Here is a 25097-nt window from a genome sequence, read left to right as displayed (position 1 = left end):
GTCCGTACCATCCTCCTAAGTAAGAAAACAACGTCCCTGTGGGAAGGACTGTATAGTCCGTACCATCCTCCTAAGTAAGAAAACAACATCCCTGTGGGAAGGACTGTATAGTCCGTACCATCCTCCTAAGTAAGAAAACAACATCCCTGTGGGAAGGACTGTATAGTCCGTACCATCCTCCTAAGTAAGAAAACAAGAGATCGCTGTGGGAAGGACTATATAGTCTGTACCATCCTCCTAAGTAAGAAAACAACGTCCCTGTGGGAAGGACTACATAGTCTGTACCATCCTCCTAAGTAAGAAAACAACGTCCCTGTGGGAAGGACTATATAGTCCGTACCATCCTCCTAAGTAAGAAAACAACGTCCCTGTGGGAAGGACTATAATTATAGTCCGTACCATCCTCCTAAGTAAGAAAACAACGTCCCTGTGAGAAGGACTATATAGTCCGTACCATCCTTCTAAGTAAGAAAACAACGTCCCTGTGGGAAGGACTATATAGTCCATACAATCCTCCTAAGTAAGAAAACAACGTCCCTGTGGGAAGGATTGTATAGTCCATACAATCCTCCTAAGTAAGAAAACAACGTCCCTGTGAGAAGGACTATATAGTCCGTACCATCCTCCTAAGTAAGAAAACAACGTCCCTGTGGGAAGGACTGTATAGTCCGTACAATCCTCCTAAGTAAGAAAACAACGTCCCTGTGGGAAGGACTATAATTATAGTCCGTACCATCCTCCTAAGTAAGAAAACAACGTCCCTGTGGGAAGGACTATATAGTCCGTACCATCCTTCTAAGTAAGAAAACAACGTCCCTGTGGGAAGGACTGTATAGTCCGTACCATCCTCCTAAGTAAGAAAACAATGTCCCTGTGGGAAGGACTGTATAGTCCGTACCATCCTCCTAAGTAAGAAAACAATGTCCCTGTGGGAAGAACTGTATAGTCCGTACCATCCTCCTAAGTAAGAAAACAACGTCCCTGTGAGAAGGACTACATAGTCCGTACCATCCTCCTAAGTAAGAAAACAACGTCCCTGTGAGAAGGACTACATAGTCCGTACCATCCTCCTAAGTAAGAAAACAACATCCCTGTGGGAAGGACTGTATAGTCTGTACCATCCTCCTAAGTAAGAAAACAACATCCCTGTGGGAAGGACTGTATAGTCTGTACCATCCTCCTAAGTAAGAAAACAACATCCCTGTGGGAAGGACTGTATAGTCCGTACCATCCTCCTAAGTAAGAAAACAAGAGATCGCTGTGGGAAGGACTACATAGTCCGTACAATCCTCCTAAGTAAGAAAACAACGTCCCTGTGAGAAGGACTATATAGTCCGTACCATCCTGCTAAGTAAGAAAACAACGTCCCTGTGGGAAGGACTCTATAGTCCGTACAATCCTCCTAAGTAAGAAAACAACGTCCCTGTGGGAAGGACTGTATAGTCCGTACAATCCTCCTAAGTAAGAAAACAACGTCCCTGTGGGAAGGACTATAATTATAGTCCGTACCATCCTCCTAAGTAAGAAAACAACGTCCCTGTGGGAAGGACTATATAGTCCGTACCATCCTGCTAAGTAAGAAAACAACGTCCCTGTGGGAAGGACTATATAGTCCGTACAATCCTCCTAAGTAAGAAAACAACGTCCCTGTGGGAAGGACTATATAGTCCGTACAATCCTCCTAAGTAAGAAAACAACGTCCCTGTGGGAAGGACTATATAGTCCGTACCATCCTCCTAAGTAAGAAAACAACGTCCCTGTGGGAAGGACTACATAGTCCGTACCATCCTCCTAAGTAAGAAAACAACGTCCCTGTGAGAAGGACTACATAGTCCGTACCATCCTCCTAAGTAAGAAAACAACGTCCCTGTGAGAAGGACTATATAGTCCGTACAATCCTAAGTAAGAAAACAACGTCCCTGTGGGAAGGACTGTATAGTCCGTACAATCCTCCTAAGTAAGAAAACAACGTCCCTGTGGGAAGGACTATAATTATAGTCCGTACCATCCTCCTAAGTAAGAAAACAACGTCCCTGTGGGAAGGACTATATAGTCCGTACCATCCTCCTAAGTAAGAAAACAACGTCCCTGTGGGAAGGACTATATAGTCCGTCCCATCCTTCTAAGTAAGAAAACAACGTCCCTGTGGGAAGGACTATATAGTCCGTACCATCCTCCTAAGTAAGAAAACAACGTCCCTGTGGGAAGGACTATATAGTCCGTACCATCCTCCTAAGTAAGAAAACAACGTCCCTGTGGGAAGGACTACATAGTCCGTACCATCCTCCTAAGTAAGAAAACAACGTCCCTGTGGGAAGGACTACATAGTCCGTACCATCCTCCTAAGTAAGAAAACAACGTCCCTGTGGGAAGGACTATATAGTCCGTCCCATCCTTCTAAGTAAGAAAACAACGTCCCTGTGGGAAGGACTATATAGTCCGTACCATCCTCCTAAGTAAGAAAACAACGTCCCTGTGGGAAGGACTATATAGTCCGTACAATCCTAAGTAAGAAAACAACGTCCCTGTGGGAAGGACTATATAGTCCGTACCATCCTTCTAAGTAAGAAAACAACGTCCCTGTGGGAAGGACTATATAGTCCGTACCATCCTCCTAAGTAAGAAAACAACGTCCCTGTGGGAAGGATTGTATAGTCCATACAATCCTCCTAAGTAAGAAAACAACGTCCCTGTAGGAAGGACTATATAGTCCGTACCATCCTCCTAAGTAAGAAAACAACGTCCCTGTGGGAAGGACTGTATAGTCCGTACAATCCTCCTAAGTAAGAAAACAACGTCCCTGTGGGAAGGACTATATAGTCCGTACCATCCTCCTAAGTAAGAAAACAACGTCCCTGTGGGAAGGACTATATAGTCCGTCCCATCCTTCTAAGTACGAAAACAACGTCCCTGTGGGAAGGACTATATAGTCCGTACCATCCTTCTAAGTACGAAAACAACATTCCTTGTGTGAAGGACTATACATTTGACATTCAGGATTTGTATTGATGTACCATTAGACACTGATTTCATTCGAACAGCCATTTTAGGTAAAACATTTTCACCTGTCTGTGGTATGATCCTTTCTTTCTGTTGACCGACTAACATCTGTGTTCTGGTTTTGAGAGTGTCTTGCATGTTGATCTTTATCCTTTCAGCCTTGTCACAGCCAAAGAAGGTGGAACCTTTTCGCCCACCGCCAGATGACCGTAAGTCATTAGAATGCAACTTCATACACACAGCTGTAAAATACATAAACATGCACCACCATTGTGGCGTCAAAGCCTATGATAATTTTACGATATTTTAGTGCTAAGATTTCCTTCGAAAATCTGCACCCAGGAGAGTACATATATAAGTTATTTAAGATACAGTGGTTAGAATTCAACAAACCTCATTTAAACACTATCATAAATAGTCGAAATGCAGTCACTGAAATACAACGTGTAGAATAATGACAGGAATTCATCGTCATAAATTCCTGTTACATTAATAGCCACTAATTAAACAATGTGCTGGGGTGTTGTTAAAACAGTGCATTCCTTTCTTGAGGGTGGGATCTAGCTCAGTTGGTGGGGTTAGCCTGAGATGCTTGCGTCGTAGGATCGAATCACCTCAGTGGACCCATTAGTTTTAACCCACCCGTCCCAACCAATACCCCAAAACTTATACATTAAAGGCAGTGGTATGTCCTGTCCTGTGTGTGGGAAGGTGCATATAAGGGATCCCTTGCTGCTAACAGAATAATAGACCCCATCATACGTGGTCATATAAAAGTACACCCGAGGTGTTGGAAATTTCGACCTGGGACAAGGCTTGCCAAGTCACAGGGTCGAAATTTCCACCATCTAAAACTAACCAACTCACATTGATATAACATCATATATTACCAACGCCATAATACTCCCCATGTTATATTCAATGACGTCATAGCCCATGCAAGACTGATTTATTCCGCATGGGCTGACGTTATGTAACAACATGTAAAAAATTATCACGTTTGAAATCCAGTAGCCAATGATTAATAAATCAATGTGGTATTGTTAAACAAAATAAACCTTTTTTCCCCCTCTTCTTCAGCTCCAGCTGAGCCAGAGCCAGTGAAACAGAGGGCTCCAGTGAAGCCGGTCGAGCGACGAACAAACACACCCACGGAACGCAAGACGTCGGCCGAATCAAAACGACCAGTGCCACAGGCAGATAAACCTGATGATAAACCTTCTGGTGTGGCAGCTGAGGATTTCCTACCAGTGAGTGCAGATTGTTTGAAAATAGAAAATAGTATCATTTTCATTGTTACATGCATTTCAGTTGATTGTGGTTCATTCATGCTGCCCAGGGTATTGGTGATGGGAATCGGTTGAGATTTCATCATCGATCACCGGTTATAATCGGTTGGCACCAACGGATCAACTTTCGATTACACAATCGATTAGAATTCCATGACCATAAAAAGGCTTTGAATTATAAGGACCATGTACCTATTGTAGTGTGCACCCTGCAAATGGCTACTTGTACCTTTATTAACTATTTAATATGTTTCTTTGTGTATACATGAAAACAAACTCAAACCACTGTATTTTTCCATCAATTTCATCATCTAAACTAGAGGAACAGTTAATTTAACATTTTCCCACACAATCGATTATGGATTTTATAATTTGATCATCACATTGTATGAGCCAATCCGATAAATTTTCGATTATAATCAATCATTGGAACACCACTACCAGGTATATTACATCAGCTACTATCAGGGTTAATGGTTAGTGATTGATGTGAAAGAGACACAGACAGACATAATGGAGGGATCTAGCTTAGCGTGCTCACCTGAAGAGCTTGGGTCGTAGGATTGAATCCCCTCTGTGGACTCATTCTCTTATTGGGTTTTCTCTCATCCCAACCAGTGCCCCATGACTTGTATATTAAAGGCTGTGGTATGTGTTGTCCTGTCTGTGAGAAAGTGCATATAAAAGATCACACACTGCCAGTGGAGAAATTGGCTGTTGGGATGTTCGGACCAGACTGCTATTTCCTAGGTGAACATGCAATTTATTGAGGTCAGGTTAAGTATACTTAAAAGAGAAAACAATCCCAAGGTGGGGTTTTTTACATACTGCCAATAGAAAAATTTTATGGGTTTCCTCTAAGACTAAAAGCCAGAATTACTAGATATTTGACATCCAGTAGCCCATGTTCAGTGTGCTCTAGTGGTAACTTAAAGAAAACAAACTTTAACTTTTAACTATCAGACTCATTAACCAGAGAGTCATCAAGAACAGTTGTATGATAAAGGAGAATTGTAAAATAGTGGCTGCTTATCAAATGTGGCTACTGGAGTAGGTTTGATTACACTGGTACCTGCAGGCCTTCGGATCTCCCCAATTTGGGCACAACAGGCTTTTTATCTGTTCTAAGCATCCCAAGATCCGTTTAATAGTGTTGTAATGTTATTAATAGCTGGTAAAGGAGTTGTTTTTATTCAGAAATGCATTTGATCTTATTTTAATCTAATTACAGCTTAACGTTTCATTGATTTTAGAGGTCAAATGTTTTGAGGTTTGGGCTTGCTTATTTTGGGCTTTGCTTATTTTGGGCTTGCTTATTTTGGTCTTAGTTATTTTGGGGCTTGCTTATTTTGGTCTTACTTATTTTGGGGCTTGATTATTTTGGGCACACTCGTTATTGCCTCAGCATTGGTGCAGTCTAAAGCCCTGGCCTGTACACATAACATGTTTCATGACCTGTGTGTTTCTCTGTCATGTTTTTCACCAGAAGCGATTTGGCGGCATGGATAACAACTGTAACCTGACTGAGTCTGACGTGCTCGGGTCGCTGCAGAAAGGTCACGCCGCCATGGAGCAGGTGTTGTCCAACCGTGGTCGCAACCTGCAGATTGTCCGAGCCATGTGGACTGCGGGCAACACAAAGGTAATAACACCCACCCTAGGTCCAACCTAACCAATGTGTTCGTTAGAGCTGGCCGGTATACCGTATATACCATTCGGTATCGGTATTATGTCGATACCGATTTACCGTACTGAGCAAATTTCAAAATAACTAAATTTCGGTATTGAAAAATATTTCCCGGAAAGCATTAATAATATATCTGATGAACGTAAAATGGGTTGGTATAAATCAGACGAGAGCCTTGTGTATGGAATTTAATTGTATTTAGATGAAATTAGCGGGTGAGCCATAACACAGGCATACATTTAAAGCCGAGTATACCGAAAATAGTGCTTGATTTCGGTATCATGTCAATACCGAATACCGTACTGATACTGAGGTAAATCACCCCAAAAATACTGATATCGATACCGAACCTCAAATTTCAATACAGCCCAGCTCTAGTATGCATTGAGTTTTAGAGTAGGAGTCTGGAGCTGTTTGTCTGGAGTAGGTGGCTGTGTTCACTACTGTGCACTACAAAAACAATGTAGTTAAAGATAAGAAAATATGACAGCTGACCTACTAAACGGTCCAATAAAATATACTGGGAATTTGTCAAACAATCATTCGTTCATTCCTGAAGTAGTAAACAGGAGGTGACACAACAGCTTGAAAATACCTAGCTGTATGGTGTGACATTACTTGTCAGCAAGTTCGAGAGTTATGTCCCTTGGACTATTCGGTTCAATACTTTGTGGGTGAGATTACTCAATGATATTGGAAGCAGATATCGGGACTGATTTTAAGGTTGCGTATATTTGTACAGCCTTTAAAGACTGGATTTAATTTAATTAAATTTATTGTCCATGTGCCTGTAAAATATCCAAACATTACCACCACCCCCCATTGTTAGAATTAGAGTGAGGTTTAGGGTTAGGTTTTAGGCTAGTTTTTGGGTTAGAGTGAGGTTCCCTCTTTATAAATGTATCAATATAATGGGGGGTAACAGGCAGAAATATTTTGATTATTTCCACTTGAATTCACACTTTTTCAAAATATTGTTAATATATTATATTCTTATTTTTTGTCTTGTATGAAACACAAGTTTACTTTGATTTTGTTTTGTTTCAGACTGCTGTTGATTCTGCTATAAGTATGAATGACCCAGCTGTAATGGTGGACATTCTTAATGTACTGAACTCTAAAACGTAAGTACTGAAAATTAACTCGGGGTCTTATCTCTCAAACTGACCTGATACCCATGGCATTAGAATATCGAAATGTTTGTAAAAAAAAAAAGAGTAAAATAAAAAGAGAAAAAAGCAGCACATTATGCTGGAGACCAACAGACTACCTTTGTAAACCAAAGTGGAAAGCTTGTAAGATTCAAGTAATTTTTATCTATTGTAGTTTACTAAATTTTGCAAACATGGTTGGATTTGCATTAAAGTGCTGATATTGCTTTACTTTTTAAAAAAAATATTTATTAACGTTTGTATTAACGTTGGGCATTGACCAACAGCTGATGCCTATATTAAGGTCTCTCCCTACATTTTACAATTACAAATACTACATTTTATTCAGAACAATATAAATAAAGGAAATTTTTATTATTTTTAAAAAACATATTTGTTTTATTTAATTTTTCATCTCTGAGTGATGTTGTTGCTATGGAAAAACATGTTATAAGAGTTAGTATGATCATCTTACCCGCTCAACATAATAGCATACTGATTGTTTTGCCTTTTCCTTCAACTTGGCCTGACCTCTGACCTATTGCACATTCCATCTGAACTGGTCTCTATGATTTTGTAAAAAAAATTGTATGTACATGTCTTTTTTGTCTTTTTCCAGTGCTCTGTGGAATCTAGATCTTTGTACAAATTTGTTACCACAACTGAAGGAACTACTCAGCAGCAAATATGAATGGTTTGTAATTTACTGCATTTACTATACAGCTGGGATAATGATAATTATATCATCTGATTGCCAAATATTGAGTTTTGTGCATGTATCACTATTCCTAAGAGCTTATTTTACATAGTAATACTGATATTGTGCCCTGGATTGTACATTTTATAAATAACAAAGAACATGCATACATGGAAACCCACATTTTGTTTCCAATGTGTGTAAAAGGCTTCAACAAACTGTAAAAGTCACAATTGATGCCTTTAAATATTGACATTTTTGCCACTAAATTTTAAACACATCGAACTATATATGTTGATTTAGCTTGTGATCTGCTAAAATGAAGGGTCTTTTGACTTAGAAACGGATGATTTAAAACCAATATATATATTTCAGTTATGTTGTCACCACTTGTGCATCCCTGAAGTTGATTCTGAAGAACATGGGCCCAGTGATTAAGGCCAACCTGACAGCTCCACCCAGTATAGGAGTTGATATATCTAGAGAGGAGAGGTAACACATGTATTGTTTATTACAGCATGTCATTTAAAACATAACAGAGGCAGAGCGTAGCCCAGTGGTAAAGTGCTCACTTGATGCATGGTCGCTGTAGGATTTATTTCTGTCGCTTAGCCCATTGGGCTATTTCTGGTCCCAGCCAGTGCACCACAACTGGTATATCAAATGCCGTGGTATGTGCTATCTTGTCTGTGGGATGGTGCATATAAAAGATCCCTTGCTACTATGGAAAAATGTATTAATTTTCCTTTCTAAGACTACATGTCAAAATTACCAAATGTTTGACATCCAAAAGCCAGTGATTAATAAGTTGATGTGTTCTAGAGTTCTAAACAAAACAAACTTTAACATGCTCTCTCTCTCTCTCTCCTCTCTCTCCTCTCTCTCTAGAGGGCCCCCCCCCCCCCCCTCTCCCTCCCTATCTCCCCTCCCTCTCTCTCCCTCTCTCTCTCCTCTCTCTCCTCTCCTCTCTCTCTCTCCCTCTCCTCTCTCCCAATCTCTCTCTCTCTCAGAGATCTCTCATCTCTCTCTCTCTTCTCCTCTCTCTCTCTCTCTCTCTCTCCCTCTCTCCCCTCCCCCTCTCTCTCTCTCCCTCTCTCGCTCTCTCTCCTCCCTCTCTCTGCTCTCTCTCTCTCTCACTCGTCTCTCTCCTCCTCTCCCTCTCTCTCTCTCTCTCTCCCCTCCTCTCTCTCCCCCTCTCTCCTCTCTCTCAGATCTCTCTCTCTCTCTCTCTCCCTCCTCTCCTCTCTCTCCTCTCTCACTCCCCATCTCCCGCTCTCGCTCTTCCTCTCTCTCTCTCTCTCTCTCTCTCTCTCCCTCTCTCTCTCCTCCCCCCTCTCTGTCTCTCTCTCTCTCTCTCTCTCTCTCTCTCTCTCTCTCTCTCTCTCTCTCTCTCTCTCTCTCTCTCTGCTTTCTCTTTCAAATAATTTTTGTTTGCTTTATCATGTAATTAATTTATAAATTACCAGTCGGGAAGTATTTATCTGTATGTTACACTATTATCTATAGCTGATATGTTTTTTGTCATTGTTCAAATTGTTAAATATGTAGAAGTTTTGCAACACGGAAAAAAGAGATAATTATAATATTACATCGTACAAATGTTTTTATTTTGTTTCACATGCTATATTGTATTTAAAACGGTGGTGTTGTTTTTTTCCGACAGATACAAAAAATGCAATGCATGTTATACCATACTGATGTCAATAAGAAGTTCCCTGGACAAACAGCAGAATCTTCAGGGCAAACTGGGAAGTACCTTCAAGGAGTTACAGATTCTCATGGGAAATGTATTATAATGGAGACAGTACATTTCACCTATACGACTGAACTGTTCATTATAATGGAGACAATACATCCTAGCTATATGACAGTACTGTTCATTATAATGGAGACAGTACATTTCAGCTATATGACTGTACTGTTGATTATAATGGAGATGATACATCCTAGCTATATGACTGTACTCTTCATTATATTAGTGACAACACATTTCAGCTATATGACTGTACTGTTTGTTGTAATAGAGACAAAATACATCCTAGCTATACGACTGTACTGTTCATTATATTGGTGACAACACATTTCAGCTATATGACTGTCCCATTCATTAAACTACACTTTTTGTAGATCTGCACGCCACACACAAAATTTCTCAAGTTGTGAAACAGTTCATCTACTTACATTTGTCGATTAACCCTTTCAAAGCCTCCGAATGACCTTTGGACCTGACTGTCAGTAGGATTAATAATGTGCTGAAGAAAGAACCCTAGGAGAGAAAGGGTTAATTAAACACTGGTTGTTTGATGCTGGTGTACAGAGGTTGTCTCTCTTACACTGTGACGTGTCTTGTGTCGGAGGGGGAGTGAAGGTTGGTTTGTGTAACTGCTTTGTGAAGATGTTCACTGTACCGTGACCGGTGTGATGACGGAGTGTCACCTGCGACGATGATGTGTTGGCCTCTTTACTGAGGACTTTATTCCTATGCACCAAAAAGTTTACTTACATTCCATCCATCAGTTTATTAGTTTTGCCTTTTTAACCATTTCGGAGAAGAAAACCATCTTACAGATACAGATATGTTAAATCTATAAATATATATAATGTATATATTTTAAAAAACATCACCACCACCAGTGTAGATATATAAAATAAGTGCTTGATGCATATACCACAAATGCACCAATTTTGAAGTGAAAGATTCATGAAGTGTTTTCTGAAATGTGTCGTAGGAGAAAAGTTTAATTTTCAACAGATTAAGGATGATTCCGACCTTCTATGGAACGATGTTTGACCAATGTGTGTGAAATCAATGGAGCTAACTTATTCTCCAAGGATGACTACTGCTGTTGATCAACCTTCGTGAAAACAGTAGTTTGAATTATTTGTTTCTAGATTATAGCATTAAACTTAAAGGCATTGAACTTGGGTCTTAATGTACAATCATAAATTTATTTTACCTCATAGACAAGACACCAATGAATATAATTAAAAAATTGGAAATATTTCTTGAAATCCAAGACATTACATATTAATGTTACATCAAATTCCACGCTTATTTGGCTTAGTTTATTTTTAAAGAATGTAAAGTCAACTAGTCTTTAGATTGAAACTAAGTAAGAGAAGATATGTTGATATAAGATTGATTTGTTTTTAGTTTATATGTTTATTACTAAGCTCTTGTGATTTGTGATGGCCTCTCTGGGGGTTTTCTTGCAGAACACCGATTTAAGGACAAAAATTTTTTTTACCACTTGCACCTATTTTGTTTTAATTTTCTTTGAATATGCACAGAGAAATTTGGTTTGTTTCTGTTCACAAATAAAAATGCAACAATTGAAGATGAATTATTGCCAATTTTCGAAGTATTACATATACAGGGATGTGCTTAAGCTGGGCACAGCTAGCAATCATCCCAAATTAGCACACTGCACTTTCAGCCAAATTAGACTTTTTGCCTCGCATTAATAATTTGATAAGCGGGACGTAACACAACAGAAAAGTGTTCCCTTGATGTGCGGTTGGTCTAGGATCAATCCCCGTCAGTGGGCCCACTGGGCTATTTCTCATACTAGCCAGTGCACCACAACTGGTATATCAAAGGCTGTGGTATGTGCCATCCTATCTGGAATGGTGCATATAAAAGATCTTTGCTACTAATGGAAAAATATAGAGGGTGTCCTATGTAAGACTATATATGTCAAAATGACCAAATGATTGACATCCAATAGCCAATGATTGATAAATCAATGTTCTCTAGTGGTTAAACAAAACAAACTTTAACTTTTGATAATTTGATACAAAAAATCCTAAATGAAATAACTTTATGGCAGTTATTTTTTGAGAAGATAAATAGAGAAACAGTGATTCAGAATAACCCAGATATATGGGTTAGCGTGCCTGCATGTATTTGCTAAATTCATCTTCAGTTCAAATTTGGTAATCAGGATCCAGATTTCCGAAGCTGTCTTAGCGTTATGATATTGTAAAACTGTCTATGACGTCACTGTGACACTTGCTTTTGATGATTTCATGATATCGTAGCATTTGGATTGCTTTGAAAGTATCGGCCCTAACTCTTTAAATACTGGAGAGAAAAAAGTTAACTTGTGACATTTTAATATTATCATATTCCCTGAAAGTTAATATGTAGGTCTAGGAGTCTGCAATTATATGGCCAATACAAATTTTAAAATATATATTCTACAAACAAATCTCGACTTCATTCCATACATTGGCACAAAATTTTATTCATGAAGTGTTCATAAATTGTTACGATCATTCACATAATAATGTAAAGCACTATGAAAACCGTTCATGTTGTGTTGTAAAAAGTAGAGGAACAAAATAGCTCAAAGTATTATAAATGTTAGCACAATAAACAGCATTATAATACATATGGCATTAGATACCGGGGCCTAATTCATTAAACTCTTGCAACTTTGTTATTTCGCCGTGCAATGCAAAAACACTGGAAAGAATATCTGAATAATGCAATACTGTTTAAGAGAGCTTCGTTAATTAGACTCCTGGCTAGAAATATTCAGACCTATCTTAGCACTGCGATATCGCAAAACCATTGTAATCTATGATGTCATCACCTGGTGTTAAGATATAGGAGTGCTAAAATAGGTTTGAAAATATTGTCCCAGTTTTGTAGCCCGTTTGTTACTAACTGTAACTGTTGTTTATGAAAAACTGCAATATGCTAGCCTTTGGAATGCATGTTTATTTCGTGCTTGTTACACACTATATGTGCATTTTTGTCATCATTGTTTTATCATATATTTTTCTTGACTGCACAATAAGACTGGATTTGAATACTTTTTTACATGTGGTTGAATGTGGATTATGTTTGTTGGCGGAATTTATTTTTAATAGCAAAAAATGTATAGACTAATTAATTTAATTTGTAAATATTACAATAAGTACTGTTAAACAAACAGTTCATTAAAAAAAATCAAGTCTATATCACCTGAGACCAAAAATAACTACATGTACAGGGCCATAATAAAATAAACCCTAATTTGTATCACCACCCACCCTGATGATAGAGGCCCACTCCCTTTTTCATATGGGCCGAAACATTTTCTTTTCTTTTTGGTCCTGAAAATCTAAAATAAAATAAAATAAATTTCACCCCTGTCCTCATTTTGAAAAAACATTGTGTGAAAATCTATTATTTAATTGATAATGGTCCAACTGAGAGAGGATTGAACTCTGGGATGGAACAGTTTTGGTGTATTTTAATATTCTAAAGTTATAGTACGATTACTACATGTATTCTAGAATTCAGTTATTTGACTTCAATAATCAAGCATAGCATGGGTAAAGTAGATTCCTGTGCACGCCCATACATTCGTACATAATATTACTTACAGTGGTAAGGCACAACATGTGCTATGGTTAATTTTGTTAATATTAAGGAAATAGTGTTTTACATGTAAATGGATGTACATTATTATTTGAAAGTAAAGTTAACCTATTGTTCTGTCTTCGTGATAACCCAAGCCACATCCTTACCACAAAATGTTTGAGAAAATTAACTGGTTTAAATTATATTTTTGTGTGCCTTTAAGAATACAAATTGTTAAACACAAGGGCTTGTTGCAAAGGTGCTGCATTGGACTTGTTGAAAAAAAACTAAATATTTTTAAGTTGAACAGATATTTTCAAACATAAAATAAATTTGGGAGAAAGGGGCATCTTTAAAAAAAGAAGAAGAGTAAAACGTATACATTCTTTGATGAAATTCCTTGCAGCCAGAACATGGTTCTGTTTTTAGACTCTAGTATAGTATCATAGAAACTGCTCTCAGTTAATACAGCATTATATCTCTATTGTCCAAGTAAATTAGAGTTGGGAGGAGTGGGGGTAGGAAAAACAATATTTGGTTGATAATACCTCGGCACATTTTAAACTGGTTATCGTATACGGTTATTTTGACACTTGGTAAACAATAATGGAAACCTGCTGCTGCCACCACAGGCTACTCCTGAAAAGCAGCAAGAGTTCTTTTATCAAAGTCGCATTCAGAATCTGGGTGTAATAACTACTGATGTGAACTTATATTGCAACAAAAGCCAATGATGTGAATTAATGCTGCACCATAAGGAACCTGTATCTTTGCTGTTATTTATATAATATATAGCTGCCTTACATAATGAAATGAAGCGCCTTCATCTTGTATCCACTTGTATAATGATGTACATATTACTATGCAAAGCGATCACCATATATTCCTACAAGATGTTTTTATTGGTGTATTTGTGGATCTCTCAGTGTTACATATGGACTGTATTTACTCGTCTTGTTTCCGCATATGTAAATAGCTAATAACAGCTGTAAGTGCACAGCTTTGAATGACATTGGTGTTCTGTTTTTTATTTTTTGTGTTTCTTAATATTAACACTGTGTTTATATTAGTTCTACATAGACATTTCCCGTTACCAATAATTTTCTTTTATTTTGTGGCAGTACTGAAGTTAATCACATTGGTGGGGAGAGGGTTGGTACCTTAATTATGTTATGCCTTGTGGGTCTGCTGTATTTTTGTTTTTTAAAGGACTGAATACAATTGGCTGCTCCTAGATGATGACCACGTCACCGACCATGTCTTCCAATGATATAAGCACAATTGAAACTAATTGCTCTGACATAAAAGTTCATCTGATACTGACTGCTCTGACACACAATTGAATTGCAAGTAGTAAAAAAGAAACCCATTTTCTTTACTATTCCTGATCAGTAACCTGTGTTCTTTCATGTGTGAGCAGGATTTAGCTGTCTGCCTGAGGAGCTTGTGTCGCAGGATCGAACCACCTCGGTGTATACATTCAGCTGAATTGTTTTTTTTTCTCATTCCAATCATTGCACCACAACTGGTCAAAGACCGTGGTATGTACTTTCGTGTTTGTGGGAAAATGCATATAAAAGATCCCTTGCTACTAATGAAAAAATGTAGTGGGTTTCCTCTCCAGGACTCTTTATGTCGTAGTTACCAAATGTTTGACATCAAATATCCGATGATTAATAAATCAACGTGTTCTAGTGGTGTCGTTAAACAAAACAAACTTTTTTCTTTCTTTTATCTGTATTTACTGTAGCTGGGACTCCACATAGCACAACAGTGAATCGCTAGTTACGTAGTATTACTATATGAGGATGAAAATAACACTAACAAAACAAAAATAATCCAGAAAATTTACTGTTACTTGAAAAACCATGAATTGAATTGGGTTAAAATTGAGAATTCTAAAAAAAAATTCATCTGAGTCGGGGGTGGGAATTCTCCTCGGATCCGTGGTTTTCATCTCATGGGACATTGCGTTTCCTTGCATTTTAATTGTCCTTTCCTCCAAAATGTGTCAGATGGCACAGATTTTAACCTAGGATTTCAAGAATTTCTGGGACCCCTCTAGATTTCCTCTGTTTTTTACAGTTTACCAATTCCCACCCCTGTTGAGTACAAGCTGAACAACACAAACGAGACAGTCCACCACGAGAGATTGATCCTGAGTGGATGATGTCAGGGCTGCGTTCACCTAGAGTGGGAAAATGTTAGCTAGACTCGTTCAGTGTTACATTTCCCTGTGTATGTTTTTCGTGAATTACTGAAATCATGTTTCTGTCATGTCTGTGTGTCCATGCTATCCATGTATGTGAATATGGAATCTCTTCTCGAGTGATTTTTCATGGATCAGGGAAACATGATGGCATCATACTGTTGCTGAAAGCAGGGCAAGTGAGTGCTCTACCACTGCAATGCATCCCACTCCTATTATACAGACAAGATTATATTACCAAATATAATTCGGTAAAACTATAAAATATAATTCAGTAATAATTCAAAACAGGTGGATGTTTTTTCATGTTTTTATTGAAAATCTATATATTGTTTGTGGTTTGGTTATATTATGTGACAAGATGACAATGATGCAACATTACTGACTAGATTTCTGAACATCGAACAACTGACTTCTGCTTCAAATCTGGCACAAATGTACACACCATTTTGTGAACCATTGTTTTGTATATCACCCATTCTTAGAGAATTCTCTCTACAACATAGGAATGTAATGAAAATTAACATACTTTTAAAGCAGCTACTCTGTAATGCAAAATATACAGTAAACAAAACAAAACATACTAATGAACATACAATTTTTTTTTTTTTTTTTTTTAAACAAAACACTTCAGTAACAATGAAAGGTTTTGTGGTTTTTAACATTTTGGCACCAAATGATATCGGTTTAAAATTGATTGGATGGCTTACTATTCCATAAATTAAGTCACTGGACAGCTGGGATTTTACCAAAATTGGATTTTATATGAAAAAAAAAAAAATCAACAAAGTCTACGTTTTTAGTTTTAGTTTTATGTATGGGAGTCCAAAAGAACTTCAAATTAATATTTAATAAATTTTTTCTTGTTAATGTCATTGCAGCAATTATTGTTTTTAATATTACTATACAGTAAACTGGACATCTTTTAAGTTAGTATCGACCAATATATACGGTAATACAAATCCACAACTAACAAACGACAATAGCACTAAATATCACTAAACTAGTAGAATACTGTCTAGTTTTCGCCAACACTACTGAGTTTATATCCATTGCATTGGACTGCATTGCTCTTTGCTACAAAGTAAATGTAACAATATTGCACAAAAAAACATGAGTAAATAAATATAAAGGTGGTTTGTTATTACAAACTTACATAAATGATTATGACAACCTATTACACGGTTCATACACAGTTTGGAAGGCAAAATCAAAGCACTTTTTAAGCACTTTTCATTGTAAAATTACTTTTCAAGGACTTTTGGATTCATTGTATTCAGTTGGTAACACTTGGATGTGTATATTTCCGTAACAGTGAATCTAACAATTTTTGACACCTATTGGTAAAAACTGTCAAGTAATTCCGGCTGACAAATTTTGGAATTACAAGAAATTAAACTTGATGCAGGTAATGTTTAATATTAGCAGGAATATATGCAATTGGAGCACACTTTTAAAGATGATTTTACCAAATCAAAGCATTTTTCATGGGTTTGACATATTCAAGGGCTTTTCATGATTATCACTCAAATTCAAGAACTTTTTTACTCTGTATGAACCCAAGAGTGAGATGTAGCCCAGTGGTACAGCACTCGCTTAATGTGCGGTCGATTTGGGATCGATCCCCATCAGTAAGCCCATTGGGCTATTTCTCGTTCCAGCCAGTGCACCACAGCTAGTATATCAAAGGCCGTGGTATGTACTACCCTGTCTGTGGGATGGTGCATATAAAAGATCCCTTGCTGCTAATCAAAGAGTAGCCCATGAAGTGGCGACAGTGGGTTTCCTCCCTCAATATCTGTGTGGTCTTTAACCACAATGCCATATAACCGTAAATAAAATGTGTTGAGTGCATTGTTAAATAAACCATTTCCTTCCTGTATGAACCCTGTACTAAGATTGTATTGATGACCACACATAATTTTAGTGTAGCAAAGATTCTACTGCATACAGTCAGTGTTCAAGAGGGCCACATTGCACACTTTCAAAATTTTAGGTGACGGACCTAAACAACTACATGTACTCTGAACTTGCATTGAAATTAATTATCTTCTGAAGTTTGCAAGTTTTAATTTAACAGTTTTCATTTTTAATTTAACGCCGATTGATGGTTCCAGTGAATTTAAAATTGTGTAACCAAGATGGGCAATACTTTGGCCTGTTGCCAAGTGCTTTTTTCTCGTGGTCAAGGAATTACAAGAATACTATCATATCAATGTTCTATATTGCTGTCATGGGCATAAAAATGGTCTGATTTTATTACACAAAAGACAGCATTAGGCTCTTGATGGAAAATCTATTTCCACTGCATAGGTTACTCTTATCAGCTGATGAATCCTTTATACGCATATTCCCTACCTGTCCTCAACATTTTAAAATCTAATTCCACTACCATGAACAGTTTCAAAATCACATTGGTGCACAAGACTGGGTACAATGAATGTTTAGATTAGATTGTGACTTCACCTTTGCTTGTATTTAGGAGGACTGCCACTCCCAGGCACAATACATCTTTAGGACTGTCGCACCAAAACAATAATATTAAGAGAACTAGCATTCCAAAACAATACATTTTAGAACAGCTCTAAGATGTATTATTTTAATGACATTACAAAAATACATCTTAGGGATGTCATTCCAAAACATGTAGGAGGACTGCCACTCAAATACAATAGATTTTTAGGAGGATCACCAATCCAAAATGGCAATACTTTACGTTGAACTTAGAATTATTAGGTTATCTATTGACAAATGGCTGCCAAGAATACCAACAGCAGTTGAAGAATTTACTACGCTCTAAATTTCAGGGTACTGAATCCAATATTTCTACCGAGTTTCTTATTACTGAATCCAATATTTCTACCGAGTTTCTTATTACTGAATCCAATATTTCTACCAAATATTTTATGCTGAATTGGCTGTCCCTGAGAAAAGAGATCAATACATGTCTCGAACAAATGGACACCAAAAAATGAATTTTGGTTACACAAAAACACAGAGAACATCTAGTTTTCCAATATTACCACATTCGATAATAATAATAAAAATAAAAAGGCACAATATATTTAAGATACAATATCAACAATTTTAACTTTGTTTTTTGGTTTACTTCATACAAATTCACCGGGGTCACAGAGCACAGTATGATAGAAAAGTATGATAGAAAAACACATTAACCGTGCAGATACAAACATATAAATTGAAGTTATGCATACGTATATCTAAAAAAAAAAAAAATCCAACAAAAACATTTGATCTTTTAACTACATTGTCAACACAAATAACCAGCACATAACGAATAAACTGCAATTATAGCGACTTGTCGGTATGTAATGAAATTAATATTATAATCGGACAACACTGAATTTGTTTCACGGTTTGACAATAGAATATGAATTTTATAATTTTAAGTAAACAACAGTCAAATGTTACACACAAAAATATAAATACTCGTTAATGACAAAATGCCAAAGTACAAAAACTATTTTCTCCATACACAAATGTGATTAACAATATAAAAAATGGGTTGATATTTTATGAATGAAAACATGTAGTTGAAACAAAAATATTAGCCATGAAATATGATGCACAAATGTGAAATACAATATCTTCTGATGGTTATCTTTGAAAAAAAAGAATATATTTAAAACCCCAATCCAAGCCTTATAAACTAAAAACCCTGCCTATTATTGAATGTAAAATCGTCTACTTAAGTTTCACTGCCTTTATTTATATACTGTAAAGAGATTCAGCCATTTATGATTTATGAACAAATGGTTGTAATACAGAGTGGCCTCAATAGGAGGTGCAACAATATTTGTGTATTACATCGGGAAGCTGTTGGAAGTGGGGGACAAGATATCTTGAGGGTCTTGAGACATTGGTATTGTTGGTTGTACCTAAGCTAAAATAATTGGAGAGCTGAAATGGAAGGAGTGCGCAATAATAATATAGTGTCTTCTCCAGAAACAAAGTGCACTTTCAATCTAAAAGCACTTTAAGAAAGAAAAAAAAAGGAAAACCCTGCCCCCTTCCCCACCCATTAGGTACGACCCTGGGATATCCTCAGGTACAATTTGTAAACATGTGGAGAATAAATTCTGAAAGTTTGTGATATTTAAAATGTTATATTCTTTCTATGTATATTGGGAAGGGAGGTGGGATGCGTGTGGGATGCGTGTGGGATGCGTGTGTATGGCCATGGCCCCATTCTCTTTTCCTCCCCTAGGAAGCCTGCACTGAATTACTAAGGCAATCAAATGTGAAAAAAACAATCATCCGGTGGTTAACCACATTTCTTTAGAGAGCGGCATAGCGCGACAACATGCACGTATCGACATACGAAGCCACCCACCAGAAAGTTAAATACATCTGCAGTAAAAGACAAACAGGCATCAGTGTCGACAATCACTCCGCACTAGTGGGAACACATCAATGGACTCGAATGTATTGATTCGTCATTCACTACAATGGCTTACGTAAACTACAGATATATCTCGTATTGACTGAAAGAGGCAGCTATTTTTAGACTGTGGTTCTAGACTGAACTGCATGACGTCATCAGATATGACCATAATTAGCTGCAGGCAACATATTTCCAACCGCTGTCTTAATTCCAACCAAAGCGCTGAACTTATAGGGAAGATTTAAGTGGGTGGCACAATATCACTTGATCAGCTTTGTAGTTCATTATCGTCTTGGGTTGCAAACAATATTTAGATAAACAAGTTTATGCAGGTTCTATATTTATGTGTTTACTCGTGTTTCTGTGTGACTAACATGAGTAGTAAAAAAAAAAATGTTTTTTTTAAATTTGTATTTTTGAAAATGATGATGGATTTTCAGAGAGTGTGACATTTGGTTGTTTTGCTGCATATAGACTTGCATTAATATTTAAATTAATTAATGACATTATCAAAAGATTTTTTTGGAGTTTTAAATATTTTATATATTAAAAACATTAAGATAGAAATAAAAACATCTTAGTAACAAGCCATCAGTTCCTTTCAATAGTGGTGTATAAAGGTACACGGTATGTACTGCCCTGTCTATGGTAAAGTACATGCTGGCATAAAAGGTCCCTTGCTGCTTTTTCGAAGGATGAATGAATGAATCTGAGCAAGAAGCCATTAGTTCCTTTCTATAGTGGTGTATAGATGTACATGGTATGTACTGCCCTGTCTGTGGTAAAGTACATGCTGGCATAAAAGATCCCTTGCTGTTTTTTTCAAAGGAGATGTCTGAATGGAAACAGTGGGGTTCCTCTCTTTTTGTTTTGTCGACCAGGTGTTGAAATAACCATACAAATAAACAAAGACACTTTTATATTAAACAAGGAATAACTAGTTAATGATGTTGGATATCTGCTTTATCCTGTGAAGGTAAGAATGGGAAATCTCTACGAGGCTCTGCCGAGCGGAATTTCTCATTCGGCCTGAACAGGATAAAGCAGATAACCGACGTTAGTAACTAGTTATTATTTTTATCCTACTGACCATAAAAAGTAAGGGGAAAAGCTATTGATTATTTCTGTTATTTCTGCCACATTGTACTATGACCTAGAGGTCAAATGAGTAATTTTATAATGTAGCTATGCGTGTGACGTCATATGAGTGATGTCAAAAGTCAAACTGCTAGTATACGTTTATGACTGCTTTAAAGGGTCATCATAATCTGTCGGTAGAAACAGTGGTTGCAGGATAAAAAGCCATACACTGCTAATGATTAAAGTACTGGTATTAGTTCATTGACACAGGAAGTGTAGGGGGATCATTACCAACCCCCTCCCTCAACTCTGAATATTCATTGGGCCCTCCAGTTGAATGGCAAATTAATAACTTCCCCACCCAATTGCTGGCATTTTCTGACACCTAATCACTTTAATTTGTTTGAGTAACACAGCTTATATGGTTAACAAATATATGAAAACACAATCTAGACATGACACACAGCAAAACATTTGAAGCAAAACATATTTTTTTAAAAACACAAGCAAACAAAACACATACAAAACAAAATTAAACATAAACCGATAATACTTGACGGGCTGACTAGATTCAAACAGATGAGACGAAAGAACACAGGTGACGTGGAATGGAGATCAATGGAGTGTTGGTTCTTGTGGAAATCTTTGGCTCAAACCACTGACAATACATGAATATATATATACACACCTATAGTTACAATCAAATGCCATAATTAATTAAATTAAGTACACACCAAAACTGGCAGAACAAAAATATTTGACACATTGTTATATGATGATGATGATGATGATAATGCTGCTGCATTTGTGTTACGTATTATATGAAGAATGATAATGATGAATGAAATAAATTTTATGAAATGACAAATATTGTTGAATGGTTTCGACAATATTGACAGAAATTACTACAAAATGTTATATTGATTAATCCAAAAACTAAAATTTAATGATCATACAAAATAATTTAAATATTAAAACAAAAACTGACAAAAACATTAATATCTGAATGAAACAATGAAAAAACCTAAGATTACTGCATATTATAATCTGCAAGAAGTGATTTAAAAATGATTTAACTGAGTATTAAAACAATGCAATATATCTGTCATTAAAATTTATCAAACCAATACAAATATGCTTTGTGCAGACAACAGAAAAAAACGAATACTATAAAACTGAGCTGTCGGCTCAAAAAATTCAATAAAATAATATTCCTTAACACAATGAGTTGTGATGACACCAAAAATATGCATATTAGTACACGGCAATCATTTCCTTTAAGACGTACAATAACATTTATTATTTGTGCCCAATGCCATCACATTGTTATTCAACCAATCACACAATGTTTATAGGTTTAAAAAATAATTTCTTATGCTGTATATATTAAATTTGTTTATCTTCAATATAATATTGACAAAAGTGGACATAAAAATAAATAAGTTAGCCTCTTTAGGAGGTATTTATGTTACATTATGTACATCCTCTTCTTCCAAGGTAAATGCTTATCATTCGCTCTCACTGGTTTCTGTGGGACTGACATTGGTACTTCTTTGTCGGTTCTGAAAAACAGAAAATAAATATTCACATAAACAAAAGGATTAACAGTTTTTACATGTCTGGAGATCTGGCGCAAATGAAAACTCGTGCCCATGATGGACGTGCATGAACCTTCAATGGATATGGGCACATTAATTGAGCTTTTCTTCTTTCCTTCCTACCTACATGTCAGACATAGCTACTTCTAGGCACGCTTAAACGGCAGGCTTTAACTTCTAGGCACGCTTAAACGGCAGGGTTTAACTTCTAGGCACGCTTAAACGGCAGGCTTTAACGTGTCGCTTGCCAAATTGTCAAATGAGAATTAAAGTTGAATTTGGAAAATATGTTTCATTACTAATTCGCAAAAAAGCTAATTTGAAAATCATCTGCAGTTCATAGATGTACCGCCATTTTTTCCATTTGGCTAAATGAAACTTGAATTTGATGACAGATTTTTTTTTGCAAAGTTGCCAAATTGCTAATATTTTATAGGTTTCAGCCTAAACACTGAAAACAAAACCACTTTTTGCAATGAACTATTAAAATTCATGGCTAATATATCTTCTTTTTTTTCTTTCTTTCTTTTCAAAACCCCACCCCCCCCCCCCCCTAAAAAAGAAAGATAAAAAAACCACAACCAAAAAACCCTCAGAAGTGTTAAAAAGTTTTTTTAAATTATTTTAAAATTATTATTTTTTATATCTTTTTTTTTTTTATACATATAGACACTTATGAACACAGACCACTGGCCTCAGTGGTATCGTGGTTAAGCCATCAGACATAGGCTGGTAGGTATTGGGTTCGCAGCCTGGTACCGGCTCCCACCCAGAGTAAGTTTTAATGACTCAGTGGGTAGGTGTAAGACTACTACAACCTCTTCTTTCTCACTAACTAACCACTAACCAACTAACAACTAACCCACTGTCCTGAACAGACAGCCCAGACAGCTGAGGTGTGTGCCCAGGACACTGTGCTTGGACCTTAATTGGATATAAGCATGAAAATAAGTTGAAATGAAATAAAATGAACACAAGCCTAAAAGTGATGCTCAACAAGTATATTAACATACAATTAGTTTGATTATTATATAGTAAAGAAAGCCACATGAAACAAAATTAAAAACAACAAGGACCCCCCCCCCCCCCCCCCCCACACACACACACACATACACACACACACACATAAAAGCAAGCAAAAAAACCCCAAAAAACCTTGAAGCAAATGTCAGGATTATACATAGCAAGAGTGTTAACTTCGGACAATTTTTATTACAACAAACATCATTTCTTAAGGTTAGCCTTTAGAGAACAATGAAGCCATCAAACGTCCAGACTCAAGGCCAAGAGTGACCGATCCTTTACTGTATTCGATAACCCAGAGCAATAAATCACCAGCAGATCAAAGTAAGCCACTTTGTAAAAAGACCACACAAGCTCCCCACTACGATGAGATTATCACGTAGTGTAACAGCTCTAATCTGAAAGACAACATCAATGGAATACCTAGCACTCCACTCCCTCAGCCTGGCCTCCAATACCTGCCTCTGACTTAATTACCATGACCACAAGACAAGTGGCTAACAATTCATCGCTGGTAGGTATCACCTTGGAAGCCAGTGATCGCTTTGCAGTGCATGAATATGACAAGGGTGCCAGCTGGAAACCCTCTTTACAAGGTTATATAGGACCACTCCTAGATGGTGTGGGTCTATATGTAGCTTGGTACGGCACATTGTGTATATATATATATATATAGTTTGTGTCTGTAACATTATAAAACACCATGGGGACTAAATGGTTTATTTATAGTATACAACAAAGAGAGATAAAAAGTAAGTTGGTGTGGAAAGATGAATGGATGGATGTGTGCATCATTGAATGGATGGATGGACGAATTAATGGATGGATGGATGTGTGCATCAATGGATGGATGGATGGATGGATGTGTGCATCATTGAATGGAGAGATGGATGGATGAATGGATGGATGGATGTGTGCATCATTGAATGGATGGATGGATGGATGGATGAATGAATAAATGGATGTGTGCATCATTGAATGGATGGATGGATGGATGTGTGCACCACTGAATGGATGGATGCATCCCGAGATGAATGGATAGATGGATGTGTGGATGAATGGATTGATGAATGGATAGATTCGATCGATGGGTGGATGAATGGATTGATGAATGGATAGATTCGATGGATGGGTGGATGGATGGATGGATGGATGGATCCATGGGTGTGAGGATAGATACATCCATGAATGAGTGGATGGATGGTTGAAAAATCATCTGCAGTTCATAGATCACATAGAAAGAATTCTGTAAATGGGAAACCCCCCAAGCCCACCGAGTGTGATCAATGTTATAAGCTATTATATCATGGACAGGTGTTCTACCACTGAGCTACTATAATTAACTAGACATTAAAATAATAAAAATATCCGATATTTTATCAACAAGTATGATAATGCACCTTTAAAACTTTCTTGTTTTATTCAGTGCACCACGACTGGTATATCAAAGATCGTAGTATGTGCTATCCTATCTGTGGGGTGGTGCAAATAAAACATCCCTTGCTGCTAATCGAAAAGAATAGCCCATGAAGTGGCAACAGTGGGTTTCCTCCCTCAGTATCTGTGTGGTCCTTAACCATATGTCTGACACCAGCCATATAACCG

The 25097-nt window shown here is 37.0% G+C and overlaps 2 protein-coding genes across 4 annotated transcripts in view; one reads left to right on the top strand and one right to left on the bottom strand.

Annotated features, from left to right (window-relative positions):
* Positions 1 to 11444, top strand: part of LOC121388315 (katanin p80 WD40 repeat-containing subunit B1-like) — a 46747-nt gene extending 35303 nt beyond the window's left edge. For both annotated transcript variants that reach the window (XM_041519606.1, XM_041519605.1), the window contains 7 exons: positions 3159 to 3209; positions 4081 to 4250; positions 5776 to 5931; positions 7024 to 7100; positions 7747 to 7821; positions 8200 to 8316; positions 9488 to 11444. In XM_041519606.1, coding sequence (XP_041375540.1) covers positions 3159 to 3209; positions 4081 to 4250; positions 5776 to 5931; positions 7024 to 7100; positions 7747 to 7821; positions 8200 to 8316; positions 9488 to 9620 — 779 coding nt within the window. In that variant the 3' untranslated portion in view covers positions 9621 to 11444. The remainder of the gene's footprint in view (positions 1 to 3158; positions 3210 to 4080; positions 4251 to 5775; positions 5932 to 7023; positions 7101 to 7746; positions 7822 to 8199; positions 8317 to 9487) is intronic.
* A 10588-nt stretch (positions 11445 to 22032) lies between these two features.
* LOC121388882 (core-binding factor subunit beta-like) overlaps positions 22033 to 25097 on the bottom strand; it is a 57970-nt gene continuing 54905 nt past the window's right edge. For both annotated transcript variants that reach the window (XM_041520411.1, XM_041520410.1), the window contains one exon: positions 22033 to 22433. In XM_041520411.1, the coding sequence (XP_041376345.1) occupies positions 22340 to 22433 (94 nt within the window). In that variant the 3' untranslated portion in view covers positions 22033 to 22339. The remainder of the gene's footprint in view (positions 22434 to 25097) is intronic.

The sequence above is a fragment of the Gigantopelta aegis genome, chromosome 14 (genome assembly GCF_016097555.1).
Source record: "Gigantopelta aegis isolate Gae_Host chromosome 14, Gae_host_genome, whole genome shotgun sequence".
In the NCBI taxonomy this organism is placed as follows: domain Eukaryota; kingdom Metazoa; phylum Mollusca; class Gastropoda; order Neomphalida; family Peltospiridae; genus Gigantopelta; species Gigantopelta aegis.
Note: the sequence above shows the minus strand (reverse complement) of the source record. Positions and strands in the feature narration are given on the sequence as shown.